The 17,190-nt window shown below is 29.5% G+C and overlaps 2 protein-coding genes across 3 annotated transcripts; one reads left to right on the top strand and one right to left on the bottom strand.

Annotated features, from left to right (window-relative positions):
* The first annotated feature begins 9,461 nt into the window (after window positions 1–9,461).
* On the top strand, window positions 9,462–11,281 carry LOC110672868 (uncharacterized). The gene is made up of 2 exons (XM_021835776.2): window positions 9,462–10,303; window positions 10,433–11,281. Exons 1-2 carry the CDS (start codon window positions 9,678–9,680, stop codon window positions 11,175–11,177), a joined length of 1,371 nt encoding a protein of 456 aa, XP_021691468.2. The 5' UTR covers window positions 9,462–9,677; the 3' UTR covers window positions 11,178–11,281.
* A 1,945-nt stretch (window positions 11,282–13,226) lies between these two features.
* On the bottom strand, window positions 13,227–16,799 carry LOC110672831 (uncharacterized). 2 transcript variants are annotated; one of them, XM_058151347.1, is made up of 2 exons: window positions 16,583–16,799; window positions 13,227–15,244 (listed from the first exon to the last, which is right to left on the bottom strand). In XM_058151347.1, the coding sequence occupies exon 2, from the start codon at window positions 15,191–15,193 to the stop codon at window positions 13,445–13,447; it is 1,749 nt and encodes a 582-aa protein (XP_058007330.1). In that variant the 5' UTR covers window positions 15,194–15,244; window positions 16,583–16,799; the 3' UTR covers window positions 13,227–13,444. The 2 variants fall into 2 exon arrangements, with proteins under 2 accessions (XP_058007330.1, XP_058007331.1); XM_058151348.1 differs by lacking the exon at window positions 16,583–16,799 and adding an exon at window positions 15,552–16,553.
* Window positions 16,800–17,190: the final 391 nt, after the last annotated feature.

Raw genomic sequence — 17,190 nt, 5'->3', positions numbered from 1 at the left:
TTGAGAAAAAGCAAAACTTCAACTATATTTCTTTACTTTGATACTTAAGATTGTATTTATCTCCTTTAAATCTCTCATTTTAAATCTTGAGATTAAATACTTCTTTGTATTATTCACATCTTAGATATTTATTCCAATTATAAGCATAGCACCAATATAAAAATAAATTATCATATCAAAATTATTTATAAACTTAAAATGAATATATTTATCAGTACTATTATATTTAAAGTCATATTTCGAAATTGCAGTGTGTATATATATTAAATATTTTTCTTCCCTACTGTAAAAGTTGTAACCCTATCAGTCGGATCCATGTAGATAAGATTTTTATACAAAAGTAATTGACTTCAAATATGAAAGTTAATAAATTTTGATTTAATAATATTAAAAAAATCTCAGCGCACCAATATTCCTCACTGCCTCTCAAGCACTTGCGACATTGCTTTGCTGCTCAGAAGGATGGTTTCAATTTTCAATCACACTTTTTCAGTAATCCTGATTGGGTTTTTTTATTAAGAATTTTTTCTTCATAATTAGTATAGTGTAAATTTTTAATTCATGATTTGAGCTCCCTTCTATTCGAATTTCGATTATTAATTCATATCCTCTAATTTATCGACAGCTGGTTTGATGATATCTGCAATTGCAGAGATGTCATTGTAGAGCGACTCGTTCTTTGTATAAATAGTAGTTGATACAAAAAAGAGCAGTTTAAATAGTTGTTTACATGAGATTGGCCTCAAATTTGTCCATTGCGCCACCTTTGGATAATGTTGCCACCGCTGCATCCGCACAACAGCTAATCACATTTAACCTACACAGTCTGACAGACCAGTGCAAACCCCACGTGTCTGAATGTAAAAGACAATAATTCAATTAAATTGATTTTTTATTAATTTTTACATTTAAAATAAAATAATTCAATTATTTTTAATTTTAAAAAATTTTTCACTTTAAAAAAAATTAAATATGATTTCATAAAAATTTAATTAAATTTTTTTAAAAATAATTTATTCTAAAAATAGTCATTACAAATTTTCTTTTTTATTTTGTTACTCACTCTACAAATTCCAAATTTTCTTTCTAAAAATTTGTAATTATTAGTTAAATTACATTAAAATGATAAATAAATAAATAAACTTGTTTACTCAAATAAAAGTAAATCTGATGAATGATATATGAATTGGTTGATTTCAATTTGAAGCAATTTAGAATCATTGATTTTGATTTATTGGGGTATAAATTAAAATTGATTCTTAATATTCTCTCAAAATTTTGATTTTAATTCAATTTCAATTCTCGTTCATCAAATTTAATTATCCAAAATTTTAAATTAAAAAATTATTTTAGTTGAGAGTCGATTGATTTATTTCAAATCACTTCAATCATAATTTAAATCATCCATAAATTTAACTAATTATAATTTAATTTCAATTTAGCTTTCGATTGTTTCGCAGAAATATAACTTATATATTAACAAGGGTGGAGTTACATGGTTGCTAAAGGCAGCCACATCCACCAATTATAAATAAATTTTTAAAATTATATTTCTAATATTAATATTTATATAATATATAAAATTTATTTATTAGTAATTAAAAATTTAATTCACATGTATAAATTATAATTAAAATATTATTTGCTATCTCATATAAATTTAATTAATAATTTTTTTATTTTATTCATTATTCTCAATTTAAAAAGAAATTTTTAATTTTATTTTTACTTTAATTTAAAATATCTTTTGCTAGCTCTTTTACAAAAATAAAATAGATTGAATTAATAATTTAGTAATTATATATTATTTTTTAAATGTATTTAAAACATATTTTAGGTATATATAAATATAAAAATATTTTTTAATTATAAAGTAAATATAGATAATTAATTAATTTATTTATTTATTTATAATTTTCTTCAACCCCAAAATAATCTTCTAACTCCGCTACTGTATATAGAAAATGTTTTCAATCAATATTATTTATTAAGAAAATATTTTATATAAAAATATTTTTTATTATTTAATAATAATATTAAATTAATAGTATGTATTTATATTATATATTTATTAAAATTATTAAAATTTAAAAAATATTCTCTTTGTCACGACCCAACCTATGGGTCGAACCGGCATTAGGACCTGGGTTAGTCTAAAGCCCCCAAGGCTCGTAGTAAGCCTAACTATTCCTCAACCCAACTCTAAGGCCCATTTGGGCCCAATTTTAAGAATTCAACCGGACAGAGTCCGACTATAAAATGGACCATTCAACGGGGAGTTTTTGACTCGTCCGACCTGTAAACACAATATATAATAAATTGGGGAGCTCAGCTCACCCTCCACATAATCAAAATGTCATAATTCAAATAGGAGCTCAACTCTTTCATCCAATCTCATCATACATACAATTAATAATTTTACAAGTCCAATATAACTTTTATAATACAGACCCAAAATAAAAATAAGTGCTTCTGACACATGTAGAGTCTAAAATTTAACTCAATTGTACAAAAAGAAGAAGAGCAGGTTAGCCACAATAAATAATCCTCCTGTAGCCTGGAACAATAGATGAATAGGAGTGAGCGTTCGACTCAGAGAGTAAAATATCAATTTTAATCATAATCTCTATAACTATCTAAAGCTAATGCACCCTGTGGAGTGATATGCAACATCCTTACAAATTTCATACAATTCATATCATAATAGCAAAAAGGCAATTTGGAGCACTCACACACCTAACACTGTCAAACAATACATATATGAGAGTTGATTCCCTATACAGCCCTCTTAACCCAACCTCTGCCAGCGAGTGTTTCTTAAGCCGGACTTTCGTTTAATAAACCAAATGCGGGGTATCAACAAGTATCTTTCAAGCCGTGTCTATCCCGAAGGACCAGGTCCCAGTGAGTGTCTCTCAAGCCGTATCTACCCGTTCTGTCCATATCCAATACCATACCACACGCACGCCACGCACACACACTGCTCTAAATTACCACAAACAACATCCATATCATTTCAAAAATTATGAATGCAATATAAAACATGCCTACTGTTTAACTACATAGATACAATTTTATAAGTGATGCATGGGCATACTTGAACATATAATAATATCGAAATTACAATTAAAATTAATATTTTACTCACAGACTTAACCGAAGTCACTCTGACAGCTGGGCGGAGGAGGAAGGCTGTCCCGGCTCACCTGACAATTTTATTACAATTATTTAATGCATTTGACTCAATACAAACTAAGAAAAGAGCAAAGATGTCCTAAGTCGTATCGAAAATCCAACAGAGTCTCCTCTATAACTAGGACCTACCCAACCTGCAAAAGGGCTCAAAATGCACTTCTATATCCACAAATCATACATCCATAACTCAATCACATCATATAGCCTCTCCTAGGCCCATCTAAATAGTAAACAATCACAATGTGGAAAATTATAGTTTAGTCCTTATAATTAATACTTTTTGCAAAAACTACCCAAATGAACTCAAAAAATTCTAAAATTTTGCCCCGCGGTTCTTAGTATTATTACTAAGCTGATGCAAAAGGAATTATAATTTTTTAAGCTATCACGAATATTTTATGGATTTTTAATCTAATTCAAGCACTAGATAATTAAGAAAAAGTAAGGTTCGGGTTTACCTATGCCGATTTCGACCTCAGAAATGTGCTCAGGACGTCTGACAATGGTGGAGTACCCAAAATCTTGGCCCAATTTCAAGACTTTTTCGGTAGCATGTCTGCCCAGTCCCAAATTTACAGACCCAGGTAACCGTTGAATTTCAGCGAATTGAAGGCACCTACACGAAGCCCACAACACGGGGGTTAGTACATAATTTTTACGAAATTTTCTAAGCTCATTTAGTGCTCGGAAAATATCACGAAGTTTCACGGGACCCACCTAAAAACGATATCGGAAAATTTTGAAATTGGTATTGCCGCGAAGCTCTCGACGAGTGGAGCACTCCGGTACTCTCAGTTTTCTAGTGAGGTTCACGGTTTGCGAGAAATTTAGCCCAAAAGTCAAAATGGGCTAAAACTTCCCAGACAAAACTTGGGCAAACCGTTCAATAGGTTTTGGTGTTCTTGGTGTTTATGGAAAGCTCTCGAGGTATAGAAGAGGTTTGGCACAAGACCCGGTCCGATTGGTGGCTGGATTAGCCAGAATCGACCCAGGAAGACGAAACGACGCTCGCGCAGGAGGGACTTCGCGCCACTTTTCCGGCCGCTTGGAGAGTCGGCCGGCGGCAGAGAGGTGGCCTGGAGGTGCATCGGCATGTGGGAGAGGCTAGGGTCGTGGCTAGCCGGAGAGGGGTGGAGGAAAGAGAGAGAAAATGAGGAGAGAAGGAGGGCTGTCGGAAATGGGCGGAAGAGAAGAAGAAAAGGGAAGTGGGCCGGTCTGATTCGATTAGTCCAATCCGGTCCGGTTCTATTCGACTAATCCAATTTAGGATACAAAAATTTAAATTTTTACTATGCCTTGGGACTGAAAACGAAGCACAAAAATTTCGAAAAAATTCTAGAAAACTCAGAAAAATTTATAGAGTTCAAATATATTTTTAGTTTATCACATGGTCTTTAAATTAATTTTTAAAAATCATTAAAATTTTATATTTTTAAAAAAACAAACCCAATTTATAAAATCTGAAAATTTTTAAATAATTTCTTAAAATTCAAATAAAATAAAATATTAATATTTACTCATAAAATAATAAATTTAAAAATTAAGAGTGTTACACTCTTTTTAAAAATATATTTTTTATTTATTATTTTTTAAATATTTTAAATATTAAAAAAAATAAAAATAATATTTTTCAGAAAATAAAAAAAAATTTTAACCATTTTAATTTCAATTTGATTTTAATTGATCCAACGATTGACAATATCTATTTGTAACTATTTGAGATATATATTCACTTTTCTGCATAATAAAAAAAAATAAAAGCTAAATTATATTTCTTTTGTCTCCTCACTTTCCACCTTCCCATGGCAACGAGCATTAAAAAAAGGGTAAAAAAAAAAAGCGAAAAAGCGAAAAAAAAAAAGTGAAGAAATAAAATAACAGCTTAAAATACAGAAGGCACGTGTGAAGAACTGAAAAGTCAGGACGTCCAAGGAAAAGGAAAAGTAATTGAAAAGAAAGATCTAGAGGAAAACAACTGATCATTATCAACTCACCCAGAAAATTCCAAATCAACTATACCAATCCATCTCCTCCAACGGCGATTAGTGGGCGTTCCCTCTTCTGTCAATGGGTCCCATCTTATTATACACTAATAAATTCACAGTAAATCGAATAATAATTAATATATTATTTTTTTAGATTGTTTTAAATATTTTAGACGTGAAAGAAGATCAATTGAATTATTTTTAATTATTTTAATAAAAATTATTTAAATTAATATATATTTTTAATAATTAAATTATTCCATTTATATAGTTTATAATAAAATAATAATTTTATGGGTGGAGCCAGCCCAGAGCCAGAAAAAGGGTCAAAGTAGCTTCCAAACAGAGTCTTGAGTGGACACAGCTGTGCACAAGTTAGACTCTGACATGACCCGTAAAGATCGCCCTGTCCATGACCCTTTCTTCTTTTTCTCCCTTTTCTTGTACTGTTATGCCTATTTGGTTATTGATAATCTAATAATTAATAGCTGATCAATAATAATTATTTATTTAAATTATATTAATTATTATTATTATTATTATTATTATTATTATTATTATTATTATTATTATTGATATTTAAATTATTATTAAGGGGTATAATTTTTTAGAATAATACTTTTATTTTATATAATTTAAATTACAATTAATTATATATATATATAAACTTATCATCAATAATAATAATTTTATGATATTTTTAGTAATAATAATAATTTTACTCAATAGGGTTAGCTTAGTTGACGGTAACGGTCTAAAATATAAATATATAAGATTTATATATTTAATAATTAAATTTTATTATATATTTTATATTTTAAATTTATAAATTAAATTTAAATAAAAAAAATCATCGATAAGTATTGAAGCTCTATTTTTTTAATCAATTAAGGTTTGACTCCTAGAATTATTTATTTTGATTATATTATTAGGTCAATGTGTAGGAACACACCCTTAAAATTATCGGGAAAAATATTTAATTTTATTGCATAAAAATTAATCTGAAAATATATTTGATTGTAAATTTTTTGAAATTATTTTTATGTAATTTTTTATTTTTTGTATTTTTGAAAATATAATATTTCTAAATATACAAAGTATAAATTCCCATAATTTATCTAAATTATTCAAAATATTGTTTAATTAATTTTACATTTTTTCAAGATTAGAATATGTTGAATAATCTCGTATTGTTAATTGAATTCAATCACTAATTGTTTTACTTAAAAACAATATTATGCAAATTTCGCTTTTTTTTATAAAAATGTTATTTAAATAATAAATATTCATTATTTCAAAAAAAAAATCGTATGACATCTATAATAATTAATATTGATATAAAAATTATTATTTAGTATTATAAAATAAGATAATTTTTTTTAAATAAAATAATATAAATATTTGAAAACAGTAAATAGAATTCCTTTCACATGGTCATAAAATTATTTTAATGTCTCATCATCTTTTTAAGTAAATTAAGCTCCCTATAATAAAAAAAATGCAAGAAAAATTAATTATATATAAAAAGCAAGAAATAAAAAATAAAAACTCCATAAAATATGATAAATAAAAGAATAATATTTTTTCCAATAAAATTAATCAATAATAAATCGAAATCGATATATACATTAAAAAAACATAACAATAAAATTTATAAAGGAAAAGAAAACAAGCACATGAAAAATTAATTATACATAAAAAGCGAAAAATAAAAAATAAAAACTACATAAAATGTGATTAATGAATGAATAATAATTTTTTTATAAAAATGAAAAATATTTTATTAGTAAAATATAGAGTACAAAAGAGAAGTATAAATCAATATAATATATTTTTATATAAATAAAACTAGTTATTCATAAAAAAAAATATAAATAATTTAAAAAATCTAATAGTTTTAACAAAGCATGTAAATCGGTAATTAAATGAGTGGGCTATGTGCTTCACTCTTCGATTCCATTGTCTTTTTATAAGTTTATCAAATGACCCTTAAATTTATATATCCTTTTAAAAGAAGTGTTTGCACTTCGTAGAATATTCTTCTAAAAAAAATATAGTAATAACAAAAACGCATAAAAAGACTTTATTTTTTCTAAAAAAAATAGAAACTCAAATTTACCAATAAGAACAAATTTGATAATTTATTCACTCAAAATCTATATAAAAAATATGCCTAAAACCTATTTCAAATAAATAAATAAATATATATATATATATATATATATATATATATATATATATATATATATATACATGAGAGAATTATTTTATAAAAAAAATCAACAGAAAAGAAAGAGAAGGGTGAAAATGCTAATTGATGATCGCTTAAAGAGGAGATTAAAAGAAAGAGAAGAAAAAATATGAGAAGAAATGAAGAGAAAAAGGTTTTAATAATAATAATAATAATAATAATAATATTATTATTATTATTATTATTATTATTATTATTATTATTATTATTATTGAAAATGTTAAATATGAGTTTATTTAAAGAGAAGGTTAAAAAAAGAGAAGAAAAAATATGAGAAAAATGGAGGAAAAAAGAGTTTTAAATATTATAATAATATTATTATTATTGAAGATAGCAAATATGAGTTTATTAAAAGTAAATAAAGGGAAAAAAATATGAGATATTGTTGATTAACAGAGACAACTTTAAACTAAATCTAAAATTATAAAATTTGAGGGAAATTACCCTTTAGTCCCTGCTAAAATTTGCTACTTGTATTTGAGCATCGTAAGAATTCTCTCTTTTCACTATATACTAACAAGTTACTTATAACACTCTTAAAAATTAAGACTTTAAATTTTATTTATTATATTGCATAATTTATAATACATTTATATTTTATGATTCTATTGATAATATATTTTAAATTTTAATTTCAATATAAATAAAGTGAATATTTCTTAAAGTGGAATCCTTCAAAACATATATATTTTTTATTTATTTAGTTCTCATTAAAAAATTTAATTTTCTATTTTTAAAATATTAATGGAAGAATTATGGTAGTTAAAATTCAAAGGCTTAATTTGTATTTACTTTTATAAATTAATGATAAATATTTTTAACATTAATTTTCATAAATTCTTATATAGTATAAGATTTTAAAAATTTTATTTATAAATAATTTCATATCAAAAAAATAATTGAAGAAATGAATTCCATAGTGAAACGCAAGTCCAAAAGAAGAAAACGACAAGAAAATAGAATAATTTTTAACACCGATGCGCTTTGCTGGCTAATAGCTAGCGTACGTTCGCAGTGAGAGCCAGCTCATCCCACTCTCGACCAATCCGCCCCTCGCATGCCCATGCATTATCGCTAACTTTGCGGCCGAGGGGGAGGGATGGTTCTCCTATTCCACTGCTATCTTCACTTCCCGTGAGCTCGCCCCTGTATTTATCCAAAAAATGACAGCTGTTGGATTATTTTTGAGATCACAACGAAATCCATTGGATGATACTTGCTTAGGATGGTAATACGTTAGGCTTTTGCAAAATCCGACATCATCCGATTCTAATAAGATAAATTTAAATAATAATAATAATTAAAATATTTAAATTTAAAAAATAATAATTGTGATATATTTAAATTAATTTTAAATTTTATATAATAAATATTTGTTATTTGAATTATTTATTTAAATATTTAATTAAATATAAAATATATTTTTATAGTGATATATATATATTTTTTATTTTAGATAAAATAAATTTTAAATATTTTATAAAATTATTAAATTTTTAAAATATAAATTGTTAATAAAATTTTTTTTAATTATTAATTAAGAAATAAAATTATATAAATTTAAATATTTTTTAGATAATAATGATTTGATCAGAGAAATATTAAAGTATTTAGAAATAAAATTTAATTAAATTTAAGATAAATTAAAATTTAGGTTTGAGTCAGATACTCTGTCTATTATTATTCTTAATTGTTGCAAAGTTGTTTTGAGTATTGATTATTTATAAAACATAATAATTTTAAAAAAATCTTAAATTTTGATATTAATATAAGAGAAAATTATTATTTAGTTATTTATTTTAATTTTATTAAATAAAAGGAAAAATAATATAAATGCAATAAAACAGAATATTCTTCCATTATTGACTTTTGTTTTCTTAGCTGTTCTTTCCCAATCGGGAACGATAAAGAAACCACATTATCAAGGCTTAGAAATCACAAAGATTTTCTTAATTACACACAAGCAATCTCACAGCCGCATTCTAAGCTTGACTTTATCAGATTACTATCCGTATTATCAAAGAAATACGCAGCTAATATTACAGCCTGTTTCACTCTCATGTTTCTCTGCTGATTCTCTTCTCCTCTTTTATTCCAGCTGGTAACTCTACATATCTTCTCCTCCCCAAATCCCATCTCTCCCTTTCTCTTGAACACAACAAAATATCCCACCAACACCACCGTCTGAGGCTGCGCTACCATCAGTATTCGTCGTTACAGCAATTGAAATTTGTTCTCAATCAACAATGGATCCGTGCCCATTTTTACGGATCCTCGTAGGTAACTTGGCTCTTAAGTTTCCACCTGCTTCAAGATCCTCCTTTTCAGGCGTAAGCTCATGCTTTTGCAAGATCAAGCTCAAGAATTTTCCTACCCAACATGCCACAATCCCTCTATTGAATCAACACAAGCAAGAACAGAGTAAAAACCCAGAAAGCAATTACATATCAAATTCTCTTGCGGCTTGTTTCAATCTCGATAAATCCCAGATCGAGAAATTCTCGTCTTCTAAGAAACCCAAGAGTTTGAATATTGAGATCTATACTTGCGAAGATGGGTTTAGATGTGGGTGGAAAGATGGTAAGCTTTTAGGGAGGGTGACTGTTCCACTGGACATGAAAAGGGCAGAGTCGAGGCCTTATGCATTGCACAATGGATGGATTGGTATTGGAGGAAAGAACAAGAAAGGATCATCCATGGTTGAGTTTTGTTTGAGTGTTAATGCTGAACCTGATCCGAGATATGTGTTTCACTTTGGAGGAGAGCCCGAGTGTAGCCCTCAGGTTTTTCAAGTGCAAGGAAGTGCCAGGCAGGCCGTTTTCACTTGCAAGTTCAGTTTGAGAAACCCTGGAGATCGCAATTTGGGACCAAGGTTGGTTTTCCTGATATCTTTTTTGCCATTTTTTGATTCAATATACCCTGAAAAAAGTGTCCACAAGACCAGAGTAATTTTCAGGATTTGAACTTATTGTCTTATTGGCGTTTTCATTGTATTCTCCAGGCAATCAATGTTGGAACCAAGCACATCAAGAAACTGGCTACTTTCTGCGGGAGCTGAAAAGGACCAACCTGCAAAAGAGCGAAAAGGATGGACAATTACAATCCATGACCTCTCAGGCTCACCAGTAGCAATGGCATCGATGGTGACACCATTCGTTCCATCCCCAGGTTCAGACCGCGTCAGCCGCTCCAACCCGGGTGATTGGCTAATCCTTCGCCCATCACTCGGCACCTGGAAGTCCTGGGGCCGCCTAGAGGCGTGGCGGGAACATCCTAAAACCAACGAATTAGGCTATCGTTTCGAATTGATACATGACACCGTCACCGCCACCCCCTCCACCACCACCCTAGTCAATTCCGTCATTAGCACAAAAAAAGGAGGCAAATTCACAATAGACACCACCAACAGTGTCTCCACCCCAGTGTGCAGCCCGCACAGCAGCTGCGATTTCGGATCAGGATCAGGATCTGGGTCGTGGTCAGGATCAGAGTTGGGAGCTGGACTCTTCTCGCAATTCTTGCACAGAGGATTCGTAATGTCATCGACAGTGAAAGGTTCCAGCAGGTGTAGTAAACCGGAGGTGCAGGTTGGGGTTCAGCACGTGAATTGCACAGAGGATGCGGCTGCTTTCGTGGCACTAGCAGCAGCCATGGATCTAAGCATGGATGCTTGCAGATTGTTTTCTCATAAGCTAAGGAAAGAGCTGAGGCAGCAGATGCAGCAGAGTCAGAGTTTTGTCGTTTAACCTTGGGTTGGTTTGTCGTTTTGGATGCTTAGAGGATAACTGATGAATTGTTCGGCGTTGGAATTTTTTTAACTGATAACTAAAAGTAATTTTTGAGTTGGAGATGTTTATGATTTTTTTTTTCTTTTTATTGTATAGTGAGGAATGACAAGGCATGGGTATATATATATATTTTTAATTTGTTATTTCTCTTATTTTAAGTAAACATATATAATTTTGGAGTGTTTAGTACGATATTAATAAGATATAATTATTATCTTTTATAAATTTTAATTTTTTATTAATATTATTTAAATATTAAAAAAAATTAGATTAATTTTTTAACTAATTGATATTTATGTCTCTTTGATAGGTTAAATTTTACTAGAATAATATTTAATTTTATTTTTTGAACTGTCTATTAAGCACAATTTTTTTAAGGAAATCAATAAGACTACAAATTGGGGAAGAATAATGGATTGAAAATTACATATATAACAGGTGAATTGAATAGATTTTTGTAAGTAAAAACTTCTCTAATGGTACAGTAACAGTAAGGGCTCGTTTGTTATTTTTCTTTATCCAATAACAAATTTATGTAAATAAAATAAATTTATTTTATTATTTATTTAATTTATTTTTATCAAAATAAAATTTTAAAATTGAAGAATAAAAAAAAAAAAAAAATGAAATTGATACTAAAAAAAAAGTTGGACTTTATTTAGGTAGTACTTCAAAATTATTTTATTATAAATGCATCAGATTGTTATGAAGGGGTACATTTTTAAAATAATAAATAATATAAAATTTGAAAATTAAAAATTGAAATAATAATTTTTAATAAAAAGATATTTTATTTTTATTTTATTTATTGCTCATTACAACATCATTATAATAATGAATATTAGAGTATTTATTTTAAAGAGATATAAAATAAAACTCAATTTTTCATTTTTCAAAAATTAAATATCAGAAAGTAAATAATTTCACTGTTTTATATATATATATATACACATACATAATTTTAATATTTTTCAGAATTGGAGATTATATGTTTGGCTGTCTCCAACTTGTAGAAGAAATGCAGAAAAGCTAAAAAGGGTGGTGGAGTAGCAACATTCTATGAATCAAGACTTGGCTAAAAAAGCTGGAGAGTGATCCACCCATGTCTTTCAGCTGACCTGACCCTGTTTTGCTACTAAGGCTTTGTTTGGAGGCATGGATAGAGAAAACACTTTTTTGAAAAAGCATTATTTTAAATATTATTGGAAAAAAAATTGGAAAAAAGTATTTTATTATTTTAAAATTTTTATAATTAAAATATATTAAATTTAATTTTAAATTAATTTCAAATACAATACCTTCTAACCAATATATTTAGAAAAATATTTTTTAGATCCTAATTTTAAAAAAAAAAAAAACTCAATTTCTTTACTATACTTTTAAAAAAGAATAAAAAAAAAATAAAAAAACGTTGAAATGTTTGATTGTTATCTTATTGAGTTTTTTATTTTTATGTTTAGCATTAATTTTTTTAATTTTTATTAATAATTAAAAAAAATAGTGAAACATGTGAATTTCATATGTTGTTAATTTTTTATGAAATAATATCAAATAATTTATAAATTTTAAATATTGATGCAAATTTAGCTTTAGACATTAATGCAAATCTAGTTTCAGGCATTATGTGAATTTAGTTTTAAATATTGATGTAAATTTAATTATAATAAAGCTAAATGGTAAAAAAAAAATCACGAAGCAATCCTAAATAATTTGAAATTAAGATTTATTATTATTATTAATTTCTATGAAATTAATTTAGTAAAAAAAAATATACAAAATATGCAAGTTTACAGGCTTAATGAATAAATATGTAAAACTCAATTTTATCTTCTAGTCAAATTCCTTGTAAAAATTAATCGAATGCAAAAAAAAAACTGCTGAATACAGTCCTACCGAATACAAATCATTCCAATTGAAAGACTTCAGCATCAAATAATAATTGGACTAAAACTTCATGGTTTTGGTGACAAATAAACAAGCCATAAATTATACCTAAAAAGAAAGATGTTAGAAAAGGATATCAACAGAAGTATGCCATAAATTATACTCAGGTACAATCATTAATAGCATCAAACTACCTACATTTGCCTGCAATGCCAAAAGCCCAAAACTGTATTCCTAAGATCATATTTCAAAGTTGCCTGAAAAACCCAAAACTCTCTGTGTTTAACAAAACAGAGCGAACAAGTAACTAGACTCACTCACAAGGCATTTCATAACAATTCTCATTCTGCAGCCACATCTCGGCTATTAATGCCATCTCCGCTATTCTCTGGCAGCGTATCCAGATTTATGCGGGCCTCTTCTTGGCCAACTGAAGAATCAGAAGAATCAATGTGGTCATGAAAAACAGCTTCAGTCCCATCTGTTGCAGAAGAGCCTTTGTTTTCTTCTGTTCCACCTAATTCATTCTTCGCATCTGAGTTCCCATCTATGGCCGTATCTGCAGTCTCCTTCGTTGTTGAAGATGACCCAGAATTGACCTCAGCGTCAGCTTTAACTTCAGGTTTAGTGACCTTATCTGATCCATCAGGCTTGACCTCTGCTTCAGCTTTAACTTCATCTTTAATCAACTTATCTGATCCACTGGGACCTGAATTAGTAGACAAATTTGAATCTTTCGCACTGTTGTCAATATTCTCAGTTTTATCAGGGACAGAAGAATTAGAATCAGTTTCTCTGCTCTCTGCAATTGTGTTGCTATTGACCTGTTCCAATTCAGTGGTTTTCAGGTTAGATGCTTCCTCAGTTGCAATTTTTGCATTTTGAGCTTGATTTGAATCAGATGTAACTCCTATTTCATTATGCTGGGATGAACTAGAAGTCTCATTGCCAGCTTCTGTATTTACATCCATGGAATTATTGCTTAGCTCTGGTTGGCCATTTGAAACAGGAACAATGGTTGCATTTTTGGTTGACTGATCCTTGGTGTTGACGATCTCATCATCCATCTTTTCACCTGCTTTCATATCCAGTTGAGAATCATTCTCAGCCGTTACACCTCCTCCAAGCTGTGATTTTGAGTTTTTTTGATCCCCATTGACATTGTTGGTATTATTGTTGTTGGAATTCTTCTCCAGCTCTAAATCATTTGCTTCCAAGTTCTCTGAACTCACTTTCTCAGGTTCAGTGCTTATAGTTTGGGTATCATGAACAGCACTGGAAGCATCATCTGCCTTGTAATGTTCTTCTCGAGCCTCATGATCATTCTGCACACCTTCATCGTGATCTTGATCCTCCATTGAAGTTTCATCATCCACTTGAGCCTCCTTATCTCCTGCTTCGTCATGTCCACTTTCCTTTTCCTCCCCTTCTTCCTCTCTCTCTTTCCCTTCATCAACAAAATCCTCCTCATGATCAGCTTCTCCTATTTTCTCTTGATCACGTTCATCCATCTCATCATCGCCACCTCCTCTCCTCTCATCTTCTGTCTCATCATTCTTGGTTTCTTCTTCTTGTTCCTCATCTTCAAGCTTGTTTCTTTCTTCTTCTCTCTCTTCCATGTCATGCTTGCCTCCTTCTTCCTCTTCTTCTTTCTCTTCCTCTTCATGCTTGCTGCCTTCTTCTCGCTCTTCTTCTTCATGCTTAGTTCCTTCTTCTTCTCGCTCTTCTTCTTCTTCATGCTTAGTTTCATCTTCCACTTGCTTTTGTTCACGCTTATATTCTTCCATCTTATTCACTTCCTCCTCTAATATAGTTTCTTCATCATCATCTTCTTCATGTTTCTCATCCTTAGGTAACTTCGGGACGCGAGGATGGAGGCCTTTCCTTCCCAAGTTTGAAATCCCATCACCACTTTCAGTTTTGACAGAGATTTTTGCCTCTTTCTCATCAAACTCCTTTTTCTTATCATGGGAATGCTTGACTTGGTAGATCAACCAGAAACAGACACCAAGCAATAAACAAATCTGCAGAACATTCTTCACCTTGAAGCCTCTGGTTCTAGCGTTTCTACTTGGTGTCCGTTTGATCATGATGAAGTTTTTGAATCTACAGCTCTGTTCCTCCTCTCTGTATATCTATGCCTAAAAGCCCATATTTTTCAATTAAATAGCTGAAAGAGATTAAGAAATCATTCAATTAAGTTAAATTACAATTATCAACAACACATTCCAGAACCCTTTTTCCCCCCAACTTTAAATCACCAATTTAATTACACAGCAGTGATGAGCTACTTAGTTTGAACCTAACAATATCATATCCTAAAAAGCTTTCCTAGTAACCCCACCAGAATAAAAAATTCAAATTTAGACACCAACAGAAACACAAAATTTCCAATCAAAATCCAAAAATTTTATGTAGTTTATGGAACCCAAGCCGAGCCAAAAGTACCTGCTTATGTGCTGCCTGAAGAAAGTAAACAAGGAAAGAAAACCTGAGCCACACAATTTTGAAAAACAAGCCATTTCATTGTTCCAACCAAGCCTGGAGCAATCATCAGATACTTAAAGCAGACCCATTTTTCATCCATCATTAGTTAGCGTAGGCAATCAAATCTACAGCCCTCACAATCAAGGGAAACGAAATGTGTTTTCTTTTCTAACTATGAAATGGTGCATTTTAGAGATATTTTAGTTACCATATCACTTGTGATTTAAGGTGTACCATCTTCAGATTGTTATAGTTACTACATCACTTCAGATTTTAAAATATAGATGAAACTAAGTAAAACTTCCTTCGAAACACTTAAATAGATGCAAAAGAATTTTATAGTGATAAAAACTGCTCAACCAAACTTAGTTTTATTTTTGTTTTCCACTAGTTAGAAAACAAAATTAGATTTTTATATCATGAGAGAGTTTAAGTAATTGTAATAACAAAGCGGAATTCTTTCAGGAAGGCACTCCAATGTGAGCAAGATTTTTGTCAATAACTCAATATTAGAGAGAGAGAGAGAGAGAGAGAGAGAGAGAATGGTCTTCTCTGCAATAAAAGCAAACCCATTTGTTTCATTGTACTTCCTCATTCAAGAAACCCATGGCAAAAGGCTAAAACAATTAAAAAAATGGAAAACAAAAACACACACACGCAAACGTAAAGTGAAAGCCCCAGAGGAAACCCTAATGAGAGAAATCAAATCCACAAACAAACAACCCTCAACTCCAAAACCCACAAAATCACAAGCCAGAAAGTCAAACCTTTATCATTTACAATCCATACCAATATCATTAAATAGCTAAATCAAAGCACCAAACCAACAAAACCACCATCACTAATAGGAAAAAATAAAAATATATCATCCCAGGAAAATTATTAACTGAGCACAGTATAAAGTAACCATTGGGATTAGTAGTATCAAACAAAACAATGCAAAAAGCAAAAGCTAATTAAGCAAGCAATCAAGAAAGAAAGAAAGAAAGTACCAGAAGCTGAAGACTGAGACAAGATACAATTTATTGTGTAAAAAAAAAGGCTATATCTACGGCCAGGAGGGAGGTAGCCGATAGGAGATGGGTAAAAAGAGCAGTGTTCCCCCGTGTTAATTAGACTAGTGGGCAGATTTTTGTAATGGGCAATGGCCACACAGCAGAGGAGAATGGATCCAAAAACAAGGAGGAGACCAGAGAGAAATGGGTATGAAAGGCCGTCCCTCGTGAAGTCAATAGTGATTAGGTGAATGACAAAGAAGTGGGCTGCTAATCCAATCTCAGTTGCGGGTTAAACAATACGATAGTGACGAGGCGTAGTAAATAAATTATATAACAAATTGGTTATTCCATTTAATAATATAAATATGCATATATAAATGAAGTTATCTTTTCTTAAAAATAAAATTATAAAATAGTTATAATTTTTTTAAAATCGATTTATATATATATATATATATATATATTATTAAATTATTATTTCACATAAAATATATTATATGAAATAATTATTTCACTGTATAATTACTTGAGTGACGAACACAGGAGACAGGAGTTTGAGCATTATCATTCCATTTCAGGTTTGAATTATTGATTTGATTGGT

The sequence above is a fragment of the Hevea brasiliensis genome, chromosome 8 (genome assembly GCF_030052815.1).
Source record: "Hevea brasiliensis isolate MT/VB/25A 57/8 chromosome 8, ASM3005281v1, whole genome shotgun sequence".
NCBI lineage: Eukaryota > Viridiplantae > Streptophyta > Magnoliopsida > Malpighiales > Euphorbiaceae > Hevea > Hevea brasiliensis.
The sequence above is the reverse complement of the archived record's forward strand: the minus strand, read 5'-3'. Positions and strand labels throughout refer to the sequence as shown.